At 41.6% G+C, this 18,729-nt stretch overlaps 1 protein-coding gene across 1 annotated transcript in view; it reads right to left on the bottom strand.

Annotated features, from left to right (window-relative positions):
* LOC136864860 (carboxypeptidase B) overlaps positions 1 to 17,965 on the bottom strand; it is a 100,359-nt gene extending 82,394 nt beyond the window's left edge. Inside the window, exons 1-2 of the mRNA XM_067142292.2 lie at positions 17,869 to 17,965; positions 14,451 to 14,660 (exon numbers count right to left, since the gene is read on the bottom strand). Of these exons, the coding sequence (XP_066998393.2) occupies positions 14,451 to 14,660; positions 17,869 to 17,954 (296 nt within the window). The 5' untranslated portion in view covers positions 17,955 to 17,965. The remainder of the gene's footprint in view (positions 1 to 14,450; positions 14,661 to 17,868) is intronic.
* Between the last annotated feature and the right edge of the window lie 764 nt (positions 17,966 to 18,729).

An 18,729-nucleotide genomic window follows, 5' to 3' on the forward strand; every position in this document is an offset into this window, starting at 1 on the left:
TAATAATTTAGTGACAGCAAATAGTGGTGATATACGAGAAACTTATTGAGGATTCCGAAACCCAAGAAGTCAGCGGAGGTCATTATAAGATTCCAGATAATGAGATTGCAAATAATAAGATTCAAAATTAAGATACCAGATATATAATTACAGGTAATAAAAATACAAGGTTACGTCGCGCATTCCTATCTACGAAATGTCATTGTAAAATTTGTCACAAATGGAACATAATAATTGCTTTTACACAGTTGAAGTCTAAAATTTTCTGTAAATTAAGAAATATTTTATTTTTGGTGAATATTATATATACCTACTTTACTACTTTACAAGTACTTTTGGTGCTACGCTCACAGTAACACACGTATGTCTTTTGTTTGTCTTACACTTTCAACAATTTTGTGTGTGATGTCTGTGTTCACTGAAGTTCTTTGCTTTTCGTTTTATTGCTTCAGGTGTCAATGACATCATTTCCTGAATTGTATCGCGATATGCAAGATTTAATAGGCGACAAAAAGCTATGGCCAATGTACATAAGAAGAATTCTGTTGACTAGTGATTTATTGGTCCAGGGATCATGCTATTTTCGTTCGAACAAAAAAATATATATTGGTCCAGGGATCGTGCTATTTTACTTATCGTGAATGCTATTGACCTCCATTTTGCTGTTTCAACTGGCCGCTCTAGTCATGTGGACAAAGATACCGAGAGTCCATAGACATGGACTCCATTGCATTTCTCGGTGCTAGCCCTGGACTTCAAGAAATTAACAAAAGACGGCACCAGCAGCGAAATATGACATAAAGGAGACCTGTATACAGGCCTTAAGTATGTATTCATATTTCTCTAATAACGACGGTATTTCTTAATTTACCGCAGATTTTTCACTTCATTTAAGTAAAAGCAATTATTATGTTCCATTTGTGACAAATTTTGCAGTGACATTTCGTAGATAGGAATGCGCAATGTAACCAAATTCAAAATAATATAACTGTAAAATAGTGAAATTCAGATAGAAACTTCAGATCTAAATAATGTAGATCAGAACGTGTCCAGATAGGTATATCCAAACAGATTATATTTTAGGTAGTACGTTATGCTAATGATGTAAACTCCAATTTTTTGATAGAGTAGACCAAGGATTCAACGTGGAAAGTAGGTTAGAATGTTCAGAATTGTCAGGTTTAGATGATAACTGACCAGGTTAACTCATATGAACTAATGTTAAAAATTGAAAAGAACCTATTTCAGTTATGATTATGAAGGAGATATAATGTAAAATGCGCAGGATTATTATACAAATGAAGAGCCAACGTTACAATGAGTGTTTACTTTATCAAAGAAAATGACTTGTACAGGACCACATTGTTCTCTTCCCATATATTTTTATTTTTCTTTGAATTATTTTTAATAAATAAGTAGGAATTATGATTAACTGGATCTATTATTTATAAGGATTATGACAGCATAAGATAGATAGAAATAAGGTTTCGCATATACGGTTTTGATTCATTGCCAAAGTGTGTCGGATGGAGACGTCAACCCGCAGGATTGTAATGGATGATGTTGTATTCGATACGTGAGGAAGCTGATCTTTCTCGGATCGCACGTTAAATCGAATCAAACTAGGACATTCCCTGAGAAACTGGCTGGGAATCCTTTACGTCAGCCTGGACGCAGGCGGAGTAGAGTATGGCTAGTAGTAAAATATATTGAACCCTAACCTTTGCTGCAGATTGAGCTACAGCCAAGAATTCTTGTGATTTTCAATGCAGAATGAGCTGTTCTAGTTTGATGCAGAGTGGCAGATGGAGCCCCATTTTGACTACAGTTCTTGACTGTGAGACTACAGTGACCAGATGTCATCTCAACTCTGTTCCCACGGGGAGAGTGATGACGTCATTCCCGCGTGTAGACCGGAGAGACCAACACGGAAGGACTATTTCCACAGCTTTTGAGCCCTTGCGAAAACTAGAGGTAGGAAATTTCTGGGATTGAACATGATACTGCTACAATCCCGTTTCGTCGCCATAAGACCTATCTGTGTCTGTGCGACGTAAAGCAAACATCTACAATCTCACCAGTGAAATTTCATGTCCAAATTTTCAGAAGGAGAAGAAGGACATCTGGAAATACACGCCAAATCCAGCATGAATCTATGACACCGTCATGGCAGGACAGAAATTAGTGCCACTAAAACCGTGCATTTTCATGCTAAAATCAGAGAACTAGAATTATTTCCACACCAGATCCATGAAGGCCAAGTCTTTCCACCCTCGATTAGATATAATTTCACGTGAACAGGTCTGAGTAATAAAACTGTCCCGTGTCTAATTGTTACATCGACAGACAATCCTGGAGAAGGCAGCCGAAGTAATAAAATGGATTGGCCATGTTGGATTTTATGAGTGTTCCAAAGGATTTCAGAGCGAAACCATGCATCTCAGCGCAAGAAAAGAAAAGAACGATTTTCAGACTATAAGTCCAATTTTGGGGACTTAGATTGTGAGCGAGGTGGATAGTAAAAGGGACTTAGCTGCAAAATGCCTTGAAAAATTAAAATGTCGTATGGCTTTTAGTGCCGCGATATCCCAGGACGGGTTCGGCTCGCCAGGTGCAGGTCTTTCCATTTGACTCCCGTAGGCGACCTGCGCGTCGTGATGAGGATGACATGATGATGAAGACAACACATACACCCAGCCCCCGGGCCATTGGAATTAACCAATTAAGGTTAAAATCCCCGACCCGGCCGGGAATCGAACCCGGGACCCTCTGAACCGAAGGCCAGTACGCTGACCGTTCAGCCAACGAGTCGCAATAATCTTAGACTCAGGTTGTGATGTAGAACTCTAACTCTACGGAGGTGTCAGTAACATGAACTTGTGTCTTTAAGTAAAAGTAGTTCATCTACGAATATTTCTATTCAGGGAATAGTTGCATCTAACGTCGACTTTATTACATTCTAAAATCCAGGTTGGAAAATTTCGTTGTCGATCACAAATACTGTGTATTTCATTTAACGCGTATACACTGTGGTGAATAGCGGAAGCTGTGCAACTTACAGTAGCTACGCTAAGCACATAGCTCGTGCGCGTGTTTGAAACGAGTGCGTACTTCAAGATAGAAGATTATCCGTGTGAATTTTAAATGTTAATGTCCTTATTTTCAGGTTTTTAATGTCAAAGCAAGAAATATTATCCATAGATGAAATCCCGAATGAGGGAGATTATGTATTTCCGTGAGAGTACGATTGTCAGGATGACGGTCTAAACCCAAATAGAGAAAGCTAGCAGATCTACGATGGAGGAAGGTCTGTGACTCACCACTACGTAGTATGTGCTTTCCTTTACTAGGTCTCCGTTCCATTTTTGTTTGTGTGGTGTATTTGACCCCTTTTTCTTCAATAATGTAAATATGTGTAACAGCAATGTTTCATTTACATGTGGAATAACTATCGCTGGGTCAGCGATATTTGCGTTCTACTTGTGTCGCTGAGTTTGTGGTTATATCCACGTCAAGACGGTGTATGCTTTTCTTGTATTTTATTTACTTTTATGCCCGAATTGCCAGGGTAAATGTTTCTCTGGAGTCTGGTTAGAAAATGTGAGGAAGACTTTGTTTGTTCCAAAACTTAGATTTGTGACAATTTGGAACTTAATTGTGTAGAGTCATTTCCCATATCAGTATTTGTAAAATTCTGTAATTTTAACCACTTGAGAGAACAGGATTATATTTGCATCTTTCCACAGGCGTTTGTTTTTCGTATGTCTAAGTGTTGTGGACGTGAGAGAAATTTTTAACCTTTCCTTTCGTAAACTTAATGTCATAGGGTGTTGTGGTCACATAGTAATTGGTGTAGCCCAGAGGTGTTTAGCTCGGCGCCCGTTGAAGCTAGCCCAGTACGGCCGGGCTGACGTGACGTACACAATAACCTGGTTTATCCTGCCCTCATTAGTCCGGATTTCCGGTTTATCCGGATTGATTTTCGATTTATTGTGTTATGATTTTTGTATTTTTTTCATTACGAAAATATGTGCACCCTTTGAATAATACTCTACTCTACATACGAAACTATATAGCATACAGATGGAAAACAATATCGACTGCTGTTAGAGATTCTACCGCTGAAGTTTACACCACCTACCTATTCTGGATCGGTCGAAAGTGGTTAAAACTGCCAGGAGTTCAATGCGAGCTTCTTAGGCTATAGAACAAAGTGTAACAGGCATGTCCCCAAAGTAGAGAGACAATAACGTAGAGCAGAGGTCAATTTAACCCAATGAGCAGTACTGCCGTCTAACAAAATTTGCGCCTGAACAGTACCGTCATCTATTCACGTTTCATGTTGAATGTTTTGAAATTATTTCGTGATATCGTACTGGCGGGTTTTTAGAACAAAGTCGGGGTATGTCTGACATGTTCATTGAACATTATTCCGTACTTTTTTTTTTTTTTTTTTTTGCTAGTTGCTTTACGTCGCACCGACACAGATAGGTCTTATAGCGACGATGGGACAGGAAAGGGCTAGGAGTGGGAAGGAAGCGGCCGTGGCCTTAATTAAGGTACAGCCCCAGCATTTTCCTGGTGTGAAAATGGGAAACCACGGAAAACCATTTTCAGGGCTGCCGACAGTGGGGTTCGAACCTACTATCTCCCGAATACTGGATACTGGCCGCACTTAAGCGACTGCACCTATCGAGATCGGTATTCCGTATTTTATCACATCTCGTATGTTCTGTGATGAAGTTCTGTCGAAGCATCCGTAGTTACGTAACCAAAATTCTTACGCGATTGTGCTAAAAATTACGAGAACACCCGTGAACAGTTTTCTATTGTTGTTTCCGTTGAACGCATTGCATAACTATTCCTTGACAACACACATTATTTTCCTTTTCGCCCATCCCGGTTTCCGTAGAAACAACCACTCTCTGATAGTAAACAAATACACGCCCTAATGGCGGGATCGAATCGAGGATGCGAGCTTGCTCCGCAAGATATAACTGATATTTTGACTAACGAGGGGTCTGACGATGAAATTTATATTTATGATAGTGATAGTGATCGTATTATGTCCGATGAGAGTGAAATTGGTTATTCCTCGGAAGACGACGACACGGAAATTGAGGACGAAGCGCAGCGCTCCGCTGTCGCAAAGAAGGCTAAGCTGTCATCTGTTCAAACCAAAGGAAGAAAGTAGAGTTATGTAGGCAGTTTACTTCTTACGCTTTCTGCTCATTTTGATTCATCAAACTTAGGGGTTAGTGATAATCTTCATATGAATGATAATGACAATAATTCAAGATTTGAAGTGTCGATTTTCAAAGAAATTGTTGATCCTAATATTATGAACTTCATAGTGTCAGAAATGAACAAGTACTACTTATTCGTTACGGAATATACAGACGTAAAGGAAAAGTCGAATTTACATAAGTGGCAAGGCAAAACCGAAGACTCTCTATGTTTATCTGGCAATTGTTTTGTTTATTGTTTGTACTGGAAAGGATACAGAAGTTGAACACAATGAAAAACTCGACTGTCTGCGTCAGTACTATATCCTAAAAATATTTTGATAGGTGAATCTGTTGTAAAATAAAGTCAGTGTGTTGTAAAGCGTACCAACTTGATCACATATAGAGAATCATTATATTTTGGTCAATTTTACTATTCCTGTCATTATTTTGAAAAAATATTTTCTACGCCTCTGATTTCAATTAAATTGATGGTATAAGTTATGCACCATAAGTGTAAATTATGTAAATGTATTAATAGATAAAAGTTAGAATGAAAATAACTTAAAATTAATAATTGAAAATTTTCAAGAAAAAACTCGCTTCTGGTGGCCTGTGAGTGTTACCAAAAACTCACTGATCAAAAGGTGTGAATTAGGTTTATTAACATAAACTTAGAGAAAAAAGGTTTGAATATAAGTGTACCGGGGGGTACACCTCAACACCGCTCATTTAAAATGAACGCCTTTATAAACTCCTCTACCGGTCAAAAGGTGAAAATGAAACTACACGAACTTGGAACTTTAATCAGAAGATGTCACCATTGAAATATTAAGTAATTGTTTTGTTGTGAAGTTTCCTAAACTGACTGAATTTCTCCTTGTTTTGATTTGCTATACATCAAGAAGTTTGGACATTTTTCCACAGATGACACTACCAAAAAACCCTGGTGCAAGGTGAAAGAACTTCTAATTTAGAGAAGTTTTGTATTTCTAGGTTGTCCATACGTGAATCGGTGTTCATTTATTTTTGGATTGGCAACACTTCCTTTTCTTTCCGCCAGTTTTGAATCGGACCAATCATAAATTTTGGTAATTAATTTTCAACCAATCCCACATTTCTTGTTCACTTTGAATCTGCCAATAAAAATTAAGAGGGTATGTCCTGATTAGTCTTGAATGATCTTGAACCTTCCCTGAGGGTTAATAAACTGCGGCTTTTCACGTTTCCTGGTCAATTGATCACCGTCTTGATAAGTGTGTGTGTGTGTGTGTGTGTGTGTGTGTGTGTGTTAGGCAGGAGGCGGGGCCACCTCTTTCTTCGCTCAGCAGAAAATCTGTAAGGTAATGGCGAACTTCATTTTTTTTGCTACCTCCGCAGTTTTATTTCAGGGGAAGGTCCGAATCTTTAATTATGTAACCACACTTTTCTAAAATGTAACTTTTTTTGGTTAATGTAAAAACTTCATAAAATCTTTAATTGTAAATCGGGCATAGGGAGTGAGTTACCCTCTCGAGCTCCCCTTCATCTTGATTTGAGGTGTCTGCGATTTAGCAACCTTTTTTCTGTAATGTATTACCGTTATTTACATGCGTGCCACAGCAAGAAGCTGGGGATTAGCCCCTGCTTCATCGGCCGAGAGCCCTATAGGTTTTAATATTTCATTATCCCGGAGCGCAGTTTTCGCGTCCATTCTGTTTGTGTTCGGGCCGTTTATTTAACCTGTTCTTTTTCGCAAAGACCCTGTAGGTTTGGTACTAGATACCCCTGTATAAAATTATTTTCAATTTGTAAGTGATGCCTTGAGAGGCCAGAGACTGTAAGTTTTGATGTAGCCTTGAGTGAGCAGTAAGAAACTGAGAGATTGTTAGCTCTTTTTCAGAATTTTATAAGAGTAACGAGTGATTCTGGGAGGCTTGATATTGTATATAGGGAGCAAGTGCTCGTGAATTAGGGGATTTCTGTCCTTGAATACATGATTCCTTAGCTTGAATTAAAGTGTTTGTAAACTGGATGCGGTATCTCTGAAATTGTAAAACTAGGGGCTTGAAGATCGGAATCTGTAAAATTAACTGATCTTGGATCTTCCTAGTCTTGTTTCAAGATTGCTTTTGTACCTGATCTTCATCGTTATCTAAAATAGTTAAGTTTGAAGTTCTAAAAGAAATATAACCTTCAGTTCAAGTTTTAAATTAATTTCTATTTTGTAGATAGCACCTTCTTTAACCTCTCTCTGCTCCACGGGTAACCCTGTAACAATAAGCACAAAACAAACAAATGGGGAATATGGGGAGTCAAATACTCCCATACATGGTTTGTGAAGATACTCCAATCACAATCAAATCGCTTGACTTATCAATCTGTATCTTATAGAATCTTACACCGTCACGACAGAGGTATCATGAACTGTGATACAATTATTTTTATTTATTGTCAGACAGTGGCAATTAAAACGCTATCCAAAGTATTTCTTTTTAAAGGACTATTTGCAATCATGAGGTGAAATAAACGGCTTTCACGCAATAAAATTATCACGGCTCCTCAGACAAAGTTAAGGTTCTTTGTAAAAAAAAAAAAGAAACATGGCTCCCAACAATCTCCGTAGAGACTGCATCCCCAGGCATCAAGCCGCCAGTGAATCAAGGCTGGCAGAAATGTAAACAAATACAAAACACAAGGAGGTAAGAAAAGGAGTTGCTATAGTTACGTAAACAAATAAACATGAGTCATAAAGCAAGTAAAATGAGAGCAAAATACCGAAATAAACATATTAATCGGCTGAAGAAGCAGGAAACAATAACGAGATAAAATAAGAATAATGACAAGAGCAAGAATTCATAAGATACTGAAAAGTAACACAGGCCCGATAACTACTCCACACCCACACACAGAGAGATAACAAATATGCGAAGCAGAGTGAATAAAAAATATAATATCCAAACACGTTAAGACAAGAATCGTAACAGCATGACATAAATCAGTCAACGGCTCATGAGCTTGATCTGAGAGCACAGATCAGATACTTGGGTCACCGCAAAGAGGCCTGGCTCACCCAGTCAAAACACTTATCGTACAGTAAATAACTTACACCCCGCATAACACGTATTCATATCGAACATCAAGGCGAACATGAATCGTACAGTATCAGCGTTAAACCACAATGCAGAATATAAGCTCGAGCCAAACATCGAAAACATATAGAAATAAAAGGTCTCCAATCAAAAACCACAAACAAACACACACACGAATAATCGGATCGGTTCTACCTTTCGCTCTATGTAGGAACGATTACATAACGAGCAGACATGAAGAAAGGAAGGACAGTGAAATAAGTCTGCAGGAAAATAATAAAAGAATAATACACATAACAGGGATATCTCAGAAAACAAACTAGCACAACTATGGCAAACCAAGAAAGGATAAGTAAGATAAATACCTTGGGATTGGAGAAGTCATATTCATTGACTCTAAACATAGAGAGCCATACAAGATAAAGTTTGAATCTTTTTTGTAGAGCCATTTATACGAGATGAAACCCATCTCGTAAACCAATGTCTCCATCTTTATTTAAAAAGCCATTATTGTTCGACGAACAGAGATGACAGGAATCAAATTTAAAAAGGAAAGCACAACTCACCAGTTTCAATTCTAGAGCAGAGTATTATTATTATTATTATTATTATTATTATTATTATTATTATTATTATTATTATTAGTATTATTATTATTATTATTATTATTATTATTATTATTATTATTATTATTATTATTATTATTATCATCAGTAAACACAGATAAGGTAATCAAGAGGATATCACTATCACCACAAGTGGTTCAAAACCACAATCGCACCCGTAAACTAAAACACTACTTTCAAAGCTTGATAGCGTACAGAATAATCACCACGAAGCACAAGGAAGATTACAAACAAAGGGTCTGGCTACAACTACGAACCAGTATCACCGCACTCATTCAAGTTTTCCGCGCGAAAACGAACTTGCTCACCGCTGCCAACCCTCGCGAAACGCGGGATTCAAGCCAGAGGCCTGTGTTACTTCACCTTTGCCATTTGAATCGACATAGCTGGTCCCAAATGTTACATTTCATTATCATTCATTATTGTTTTTTGTCTTCAAATATAATTAAAAATAGGGCAAACAAGGTCATGAATCATTATTTAATGTCATTATATGCAGCCAGGGCTGGTGCATGCACGTAGAGGGATTTGTGTAGATGCTTGTACTCCTCCAGACTCTGACGAGCTTAAAGTATCTTCCCGCACCCTTCGTCCCTCCGAAACCGTCAAGCAACGTGCTTCCCCTTTACATCTCTCCTCACACCTTCACTACACCCCGCTGTATCCTGGGACGGAAGCCGTGCCTTACTTTCAACCTGAAAACATTTACCAGCGAACTGCGGGCTAAAAATCACTCACCTAAGCTTACTATTACCTAACAGTCTTCCACATTGATGGGAATTTGCAGTTCTACGATGAAATGTAATTTTCTTAGCGTTATTCGAGTCCAAACATCGAGAGAAAATAAGAAAACCCTTTTCGTTCTCTAGGGATGACACCGTCCAGGAGTCCTTACGCACCGACCGCTCCTGCGAGCGAGCATCCTACACTAGATGTGGTAGCCAGTCGCGCAACCTCCCATACCAGCCTGTCAGCGTGATTCCCGTTCTGAAAAGAAATTAGAGTGTGAACGCAAAGTTGAGTGAGATTTTCTCACATAAGAGAAAAGCAGACATCGCACACCAGGTTTTTGTAGATCAATAAATAAATATTTGTGCCTTTGCCAACAGAAATTTAAACACCTGGGTAGATTACACCCTAACGCGTGTGTTTGAGTGTTAAGTCTGCGGCCGCTACCTTCCTAGTCCTACTCCTCTCCTATCCCTCCTAGCGAAAAACGGTAAGAAGTTAGTGCGACGTAAAACTGATTGCCAAACTAGTTACAAAATACCTCTAATAATAGAAAAATGGACAACGTAAAGGGATGCTATGAAACAAGTCAGAGAAGCTTGTTGTAGATATCGTGTTAATGGGCATTCGTTTCACTTGCTATCTTGTTCTAAACAATCATTGGAGTTTAACAGAAATTCTAAATTGTTCTAAGATTGAGTAACTTCCATTTGAAAATATTTTCAGTCGCTGGCAAGCGGCAACAGCAGATCGCCGGGCTGGAAGTTATCTGTCGCCCTTGTTGGCACACTTGCCTGGAGACACCTGATCAAGCAACCGTGGGTGGGTCCAGAAAATAACTCATAGGATATGTTAAACATCTGCTGTCGAGCGTAGACATACTTTAAAGTACAGTTGGCAACAGCAACAACAACAACAACAACAAGAACGTTAAAGGCCCTTTTAAGGGCCTCTATATCTGAAATGGTACTGAAGCACTTTCTTTCTTATGCATTTGCCTGAACACACACTTTCTCCTTGCCTCGCTACATCCCGCACACATCCTGTAACCTTATCTCTAAACCGCTTCCGCGGCGCGCTCCGTAATATTACGGGAAGCGCGGACGTTGAAAGATTTGCCGGGCAGAATTCTAAGTCTTTGTCAATGCTACTGCGCATGCGCGGCTGCTGCAGTATATACGAGCTGACAAGCTGTGACTTGCTTACAAGGACGAGCTGACTGTTGTAGCGGAAGGACGTACGTGCCTCTCACTCTGCTCTCTCCTTGCCAGGCGCTCTGTACTTTTTAAGTGCTAGTCAGGCGGCTGTACTTATTAGTACAACTTCGAAAGAGCTTTAGTCAGAGCTGAGCACTTCTCAGTACTCGCTTTTTCACTTTTCTCTTTCAGGAGGACCAGGACGAAGTCGGACGTGTGGCTTGCATCGGACTACTGGACAGCGGCGGACAACGAGACGCCGGCACCCGAGCCGGAGCTGCATCAGAGGGAGCCGGAGATCGAGATGGAGGCGGAGCCGTACGGGGACGGGTGTGACCCCCCTGACGGCTTCTTCTTCCCCGAAGGCCACACCGACCAGGAGTACGAGGCGCTGCTCGTATACGGGGCCTCGTCCTGGACAGAATGCGGCGCCCTCGCCACGGAGGCAGGATCATATCGACAACCATGTCCGTCGAGAGCTTCCTACCAGGAGGGCTCATCATCAGGCATCACGACCAGCAGCGGATGCGCGACACAGAGAAGGAGCCGTCTACTCTGTTCCAGGTCATCCATCTACCAGGGAGGGACGGCATGCCAGGAATGAACGACGGCGCAGTCAGGAGGCGGCCCGTGACGGAGACCAGGGAGGCCGTCACCCAGACGCCGAGGAGGCTAAGGCATAGGGCGGTTAACACCGACCTAGTCCTGGCCACCCAGCCGGCGACCAGCAACACCACCACGGAGGTGGAGCATGCCGCCCCCTGGCGCAGCGACTGTGCGACCCAGGCTGAGCGGCTCGGTACTGCGAAGTGGACGCAGACCGCTCTACCATGGACCACCTTCTCGAAGTGGACGCAGACCCAGGCCTACCAGGAAGGGCCTGTTACCCAGGCGCAATCCAGAAAAGCGCCCGTGACGGCGGACGGCTGTACAGCAGTGGAGGAAGACGCTCCCTGGCGTTCAGAGGCTGCTGTCCAGGCCCAGCCTACCAGCAAGTCTGTCGAGCTGCAGACCTCAATGTGCGCCCCACAGAACAGGGAACGCAGTCGAGTGCTAGCACCGATCGACACCACCGCCGGCAGCCGGGTGGAAGAAGATGGCGACGCAGTGGAGCCACCCGCTACCCCAGGGTCACCAGGCCGGGAGGAGAGCCACTACGGAGAGGCCCCTTCCACAGCCGAGAAGAGATCCCCGGGAAGAAGACGCCGCCCCAGGACCAGGAGGAAGAAGACGCCGGCCCACCAGGAGAGGGCCACCCAGCCGCAACACATGACTGCTTCCAGGACAGCAGCCGACCGAGGAGCCAGCCAGGAGAGGACCTCGCTGGGTAGCGGCAATCAGGTGAGATCGAAACGCCCCCCTCACCGGCTCTTGCAGTGTTTCCGCTGTTTGAGGTGGGGCCACCGGCAGGAAAGGCGTGGGCTCCAAGTGAGGTGCAACCGCTGTGGTGGTGATCACCACTACACGGCCTGCGCAGCACTTAAGGAGACGCCGGTGTGCGCCAACTGCGCGGGGGCCAACCGGCCTCCCATCGCAGTTGGCCTGTTTACCGGGCCATGGTGCGGGCAGAGAGGAAGGAGGCCCGGTGTCATGACCCACCCCCTTCAGGAGGCCCCCGCCTCGGCGGGCTTGGCCTCATTGTCCGGGATCGGAGACTGGGTACGAGGGACCCCAAGGAGGCGGCGCTGTGCGGCGGGCCCTAGTGGTACTCGACGCATGGCTCCGCAGCTGGCAATGCCCGCGCTAGTCACAGCAGTGCCCAGACGGACTGATCCCCTGGCAGATGGAATGGCAAGGAATAGGTTTGTGACTTGTGCATGATACCTGTTCCCAACTAACACTACCTCTGGACTTTTCCAGCCCACATCCTTGCATGTGCTATCACAAGATGCCAGGTTTTACATATAGGCTATTTCTCTTTTCTGCCTATGTGGTTTTTCCCTGACGCTTCAATACCATACTTCAACACCACCTTACCTAACACAAACTCTTGTCGTGGTAGCGAGTCTAACTCGGAAACCGGCAGATACTCCTTGTATCATTTCCCACTCTTCCCTGCTATCTCTTTCTTACTAAAAACTAATCGCATGTCGGAGGCCATGTAGATTGAGTCGATGGTCACGTGGGAGGAGAGGGCTTCGGGGGCTCCCCGAAGAAAGAAAAAAAAATACTTGCTTACTGCGGCGAGAGCCATGCTACGTTATAGACGTGCATGTTATCCAATGTATAGATTTCCTCGACCTATAGTGAAGAAAAGTGTAATTCATATTGACAGTTATGTTAATGGCGATGGCTATCATGCATTTGAGTTGCATAAGCCAGGAGAATCTGGTGTATTACTTGGTTGGAGGAGTGTAATCAAGCTTTCGAAATAAACGTGGCCCATGAAAGTGGCCGATCTCTGTAAAACGTAATCGCAATCGTAAAAGAAATCCGGGAAGATTCTTGATCATGTCTCCATAAGGCTTAAGCTCACTTTTATTCATAAAAATGACCATCACCATGTTTCCTACCATTAGTATCATCTTAATACAGCTCTCATCTATAATTCCACCTGGTTAAACATACGATATCTCTTGAGAGTTCGGTCGAAATGTTTAATTATGTGGGTCGTCTTATACACAGTTTGTTTGCTACAGACCTAAGTTTCGCAATAAGGACCAGGGAACAAAAAATGCGTCTACTTCCCCCGGTTAGGACTCTTCCAGCGATTATTTCTTCATAATCCCATCAGGAACAACATTTCTTAAGTAAGTGACTCAGTAACGACAGTTGCATACGTTATCTCGGACACCAGTGAAGTACACGTTGGTGATGAACAAGGATGCTCTTATGTACGCCCTTTCCCTGAGGAGAGGGATAGTTACTAGACCTGGCATACGAGGGCTCCCCATCTGGTGCTGGAGTTTGCCTGATTTAGATGTAATACGTCCTGTAGAACAGTATTTGACCTCTGTCTCCACAGGATCTTGAGTAGTAATTCTAGATAGCTCTTGTGCGAGTTTGGACATGGCACCTAGTGTCCTTTGTCTTCTATTGGTAGGTGGTGCTGGTGTAATGGAGGTTGGTATTCGAACCTTATTAATTGTGTAGATAAATGTAGTTTTAGTACAATTGATGTTTATGAAAAGGTATCTGTATTCTTCAGTGTAGTCAATGTCTGAGTTTTCCGATAATAACCTCATGATATTGGCTTGGTATTACTGAAGAACAGGTGGAGCTGCGGGCGGGGTGGCGGGGGGAGTCTACCAAGGAGAATGAAGTTCAGAGACGTCAGTTCTGAGGAGAATGGATTTGGGTCCAGAGGAGAAATACTCACCTGGCTTATGTGGAATTTTTGCTAGGCGGGAGGGGGGGGGGAGTGGGTGCAGTTTAACCTGGTTCTGGGGCTTCATAAGTGATTTGATGGAGACCTTTTAAGTTCACATGAAATGTATGGTGTATTAAAGTCTTTGACACTGTCAACGAGGATTTGAACCATTTTGCATATTCCCTAGGTGGGGTCACATGTGCTCGAAATGGCCGTACCATTTATAATTATTCCAGAAATGCTAATCAAATGAAAGTACCTGACATGCAATTTAAAGCACAGTAGTAACTTACTGTCCAACGTCGGGAAAGATAACATCGTGCGATATGTTGTTCTTATCGAGGAAGGGAACCAACTCGTCCTGAAGCGCGGGGCTGACCATCACATCCCACTGGGGCTCTGGTATGCGCTTCTTGGCCCAAACGTCAAAACCCCGCCGGCCGCTGAATGTCCCAAGGATATCCTTCTGATCTTCTTTGATACCAAGCCGATACACCTTGTACCTACCGACACACACACACACTAGACTTTAAAATACATTCTGCGAGTACTTCGTAGCCCAGAACACTCAAAAATATTAATATTTATAACAGAATAAACAAGAAATTAATATTTAATCACTGTAAGAAATATTAATAATACGAGAAAGTAAAGAGGCGGGTCAAGTAAGTATGTCAAATTAAAATAATAGTAATAACAATAATGTGAAATCAATTACTGTGTGCAGGAATTTTGATTCAACGCCATTTAGGATACCTGACACCGACTGAAGATCTGTATAAACATTGTAATATATTATCACTTCCAAACCTCCGCATAAAGGCTTCTATAATTATGATCTATAAAATTCAAAACAAATTAGTCCGCTCAAACACGTCAGTAATTACCAATTCACAGATTCATAATTATGAAACAAGAATTATTTATAATATTCACTACAATCAGATTCATTCTACTAGTTACGGTCAAAATTCTCTTTGGCATTTTTCTATAACTATGTATAACTCACTTCCAAAAAATATAAAAATGTTACCAACTTTATTTATCTTCAAGAGTAATGTAACTAAATACTTGAAGTAGTATGGTAATTATGTTTAGGAAGCTTTGTCCTATCTTATTTATTACATCATGTTAAATTATATACTTACTGTATTTTATTTTGTAACTACATTGTGAATATACCTGCCATTGTAATGTATTTGTATTGCACCGAAAAGAGCCTTGGCTCAGGTGCCTATATTGAAATGAAATTTTCGACGTTCCATTTTATTCCACTAGACGACAGAAAATACCAAACTCTGTTGAGTAACAAATTGCTGTCTTCTATTTTAGTCGGGTAAAGACCAAAAATATCTCCAAGAATTTTTACATTCCCACGTCGCCCAGCATGGAGTGCGGAATAGAACGCCGTATATTATTTTGAACTCCAGTTAGCTCTGTCGGGTTTCAAACCACGAGCTTATAATTCATAAGCCAACACTCTACCTGTGATCCATGTTTATTCATGATATCAATCAGTGCAGTTTGCTGCAGATAAGATTGTTAACATCAGAAATGTGATCAGCAACACGTCATGTGCAGACTGATCACACCTCCCTAAAGATATGATAATACGAGAGTTGTGGCATAAGTCTCACACTTACACGGCGCCACCATACAACGATAGCATGAAGTACATGGACACAGCACAAGCTGGCGGTACCACTCACAGGGAGATAGGAGTGTAGTAGAAAATCAACTTTCGAGCAGAATGAGTGTGACGGCGCTGTAATGGAACGCTCGCCATACTCACCGGATCTGTCTCCGTGTGATTTTGACCTCATCCACAAAGCGAAGGAAACCTGTTCGTGGGGAAAGGTTTGGAATAGCAGAGGACATTGCCAACGCTGTGAAGCATGAGAATTCAAAATTCACTCATGATGAAGTGATTGGTATTCGATGTCTCCCGCATCGCGGGGAACGTGTTGTCGATAATCTAGGGGAGTACTTTGATGGTTTGTCGTAAAGATTACTGTACTCTGAGTATAAACACAAGAATTTCATGGCATAGAGTTTCCTCACTTTGTATCCTACACCTGATAAACCTACTCGGTATTATAAATACATTCCACAGCACTCACCCTTCCCCTTTCCCATCTGTATATTTCCATTTGTCTGGCAGATCCCGCATTCGTGCTGTATTTGCAATGCCATATGCCCCAATCCTCTACTTGCAAGGAAAGCAATATATGCTTCTTAGATTAAAATAATTCCTTGTTAGTTTTAATTGTAATAACAACGGAAACTAGACCACAGAAACAAGCAAATAAACACCAGGTGAGAGAGACCAGAAATAAACGGATGACAGCAGTAGAGAAATTGCTATGGCAACGCCAGTATGGTTGAGTGAAAGGGTGTGAGAGCAAGATACGCTTTTCACTTCACCGCGAAATGTACTGTATTCCTTGTATTATGTTGTACATCAATACGCTTTGTTAGCGAGCGTTATAGCTCAGTGAATTCGTTGCTAGCTTCGCACAAAGATCTCGTCCCAGCAGTTCTGATTTTATGTAGAACTGCATGTGCCGTCGATCATTCCTTTCGAATGACAGAAATTTTAAAAAAATCCAAGCTCACTTTCAAAGCTCCTTCATGCTTAAAACTCATGACACTAACTCTGAATGGGTCACTCAGTTCCTGTTTGCATTGACACTTCCTGAATGTAGTCTTCACTACGGCCTTTTTGAACAAACCATAGTCATTGTAAAGTAAATATAGTATTGGCATTAAGAACTTTTAATCAAGAATACTTGGTTGAATAAGTTTTCCTAATTTTTGAATATACTCATTTGGTCAATTCTTGAACTGTATTGCGACCCTTGATGTCACGCGTGAATGAGAAACTTTGACAAGAATTCTTGTTCAAGGAAAGTCGGCACAATTTGAGGGCTGAGCGAACGACCTACGTGTTAGTATAATCACCAGGCCCGTACGATGTGGGGTACGTGTCAACCCCATATTTATTAAAAACTAAACAAGAAATGAACAAGAACGACAAGAATGACAGTGAATGTTTGTTTTCGGCGCTATATAATAAACACACATTGTCTCGTGGTATTCTGGCAGAAATATGATCTGAATGGCATAATATTTACAAAGTTATTAATACAAAATATTATAGAACATAAATAAACCACTTTATAGGAATGACCTATGTCAGATACGTTTTTACGACTCAGTTCATTTTCAGATTGCCTGGTTCCGTCGCAAATTAGCATGGTAGACTTTGGTCCGAGGGATCCCGAGTTCGATTCCTGACAGGGGCGGAGATTTTAATCTTCATTGGTTAATTCGTCTGGTTTGGGAACTGTATTTTTGTTCTCTCTTCAACATTAGATAACCTCGTAAGCAGGGCCCCATCCTCACGGAGCTGCAGGTTGACTATGGACGTCTCTCCGGAGGCCGTACGCCATGATTAACGCTTGATTGTGTTAGTGTAACTCAGCATCTACAAGTTTAGTTATGACAAACGTGCTCACGTACACCTTTAGATGTAAGCGTTACTGCTAATATCATTGAATAACCTCACATAAAATTGTTTGCCGAAACAAACTTGATAAACTTACACTCTCATTGCTAACAGTTGAGCTCCATTATTGTTCCATAACCAGAAAGAAATTTATCAGAACTTAGAAGACAAATATCGCAAAGCAGTAATTGTATAGTTCTTACCCTTCGAATGACTTGTACCCTGCATGAACTAAGCAAAAGGTGACAGCCAGGAGACCGAGCTGGAGATACGGCACCCAGGAACTCATGATTACAAGCTTTTAACCTACAAAAAAGAAAGTCAAACAGTAAATTCAAAACTGAAAACGATGTTTATGTCACTTAAAATTAATTACAGATTAAAAGAATTCCATCGTAGTGACCATTGGAAAGGAAAGGAGAGGAATGTTTTAAGGTCACCACGACGCGTAGAATCTCACTTCTGGAACAAGACTAGCATTGTGCCAGCCTCCTTGCTCCTCTTTTATTCCGACTCCGGAGGTACTACGTTGCGAGGTTTTACCGATATCCTCAATGTGCAAAGAGTCAGTGTGCCAAGCGAGGATATTATTCAATCAGCAGCACAACGTGCCGAAATGTATGCCATTAAATATTGCAATCGTTCTACGAATTGCTCTAAAAGAAAACCAATCTTTTGGATTAATGTGATTGTCAAAATTGTGACTAGACCCACGTATCCTCCAGTTTCACGTACAATGCGAGGAACATGCATATGATATCTCATTTCAAAAATTCCACATGCATTAACCGGGTTACTCGTCAATAATGCCCCCAATCTGAAGGATACATGAAAATATTTCCAATAGATGGAATACAGCTTATAACGAAAAGTAAAACTTAGGACATTATTAAACCCAGAACTACATGTACCGGACGAGTTGGCCGTGTGGTTAGGGGCGCGCAGCTGTGAGCTTGCATCCGGCAGATAGTGGGTTCGAACCCCACTGGCGGCAGGTCCGAAGATGGCTTTCCGTGGTTATCCATTTTCACACCAGGCAAATGCTGTGGCTGTACCTCAATTAA

Source organism: Anabrus simplex, chromosome 1 (genome assembly GCF_040414725.1).
Source record: "Anabrus simplex isolate iqAnaSimp1 chromosome 1, ASM4041472v1, whole genome shotgun sequence".
In the NCBI taxonomy this organism is placed as follows: Eukaryota; Metazoa; Arthropoda; class Insecta; order Orthoptera; family Tettigoniidae; genus Anabrus; species Anabrus simplex.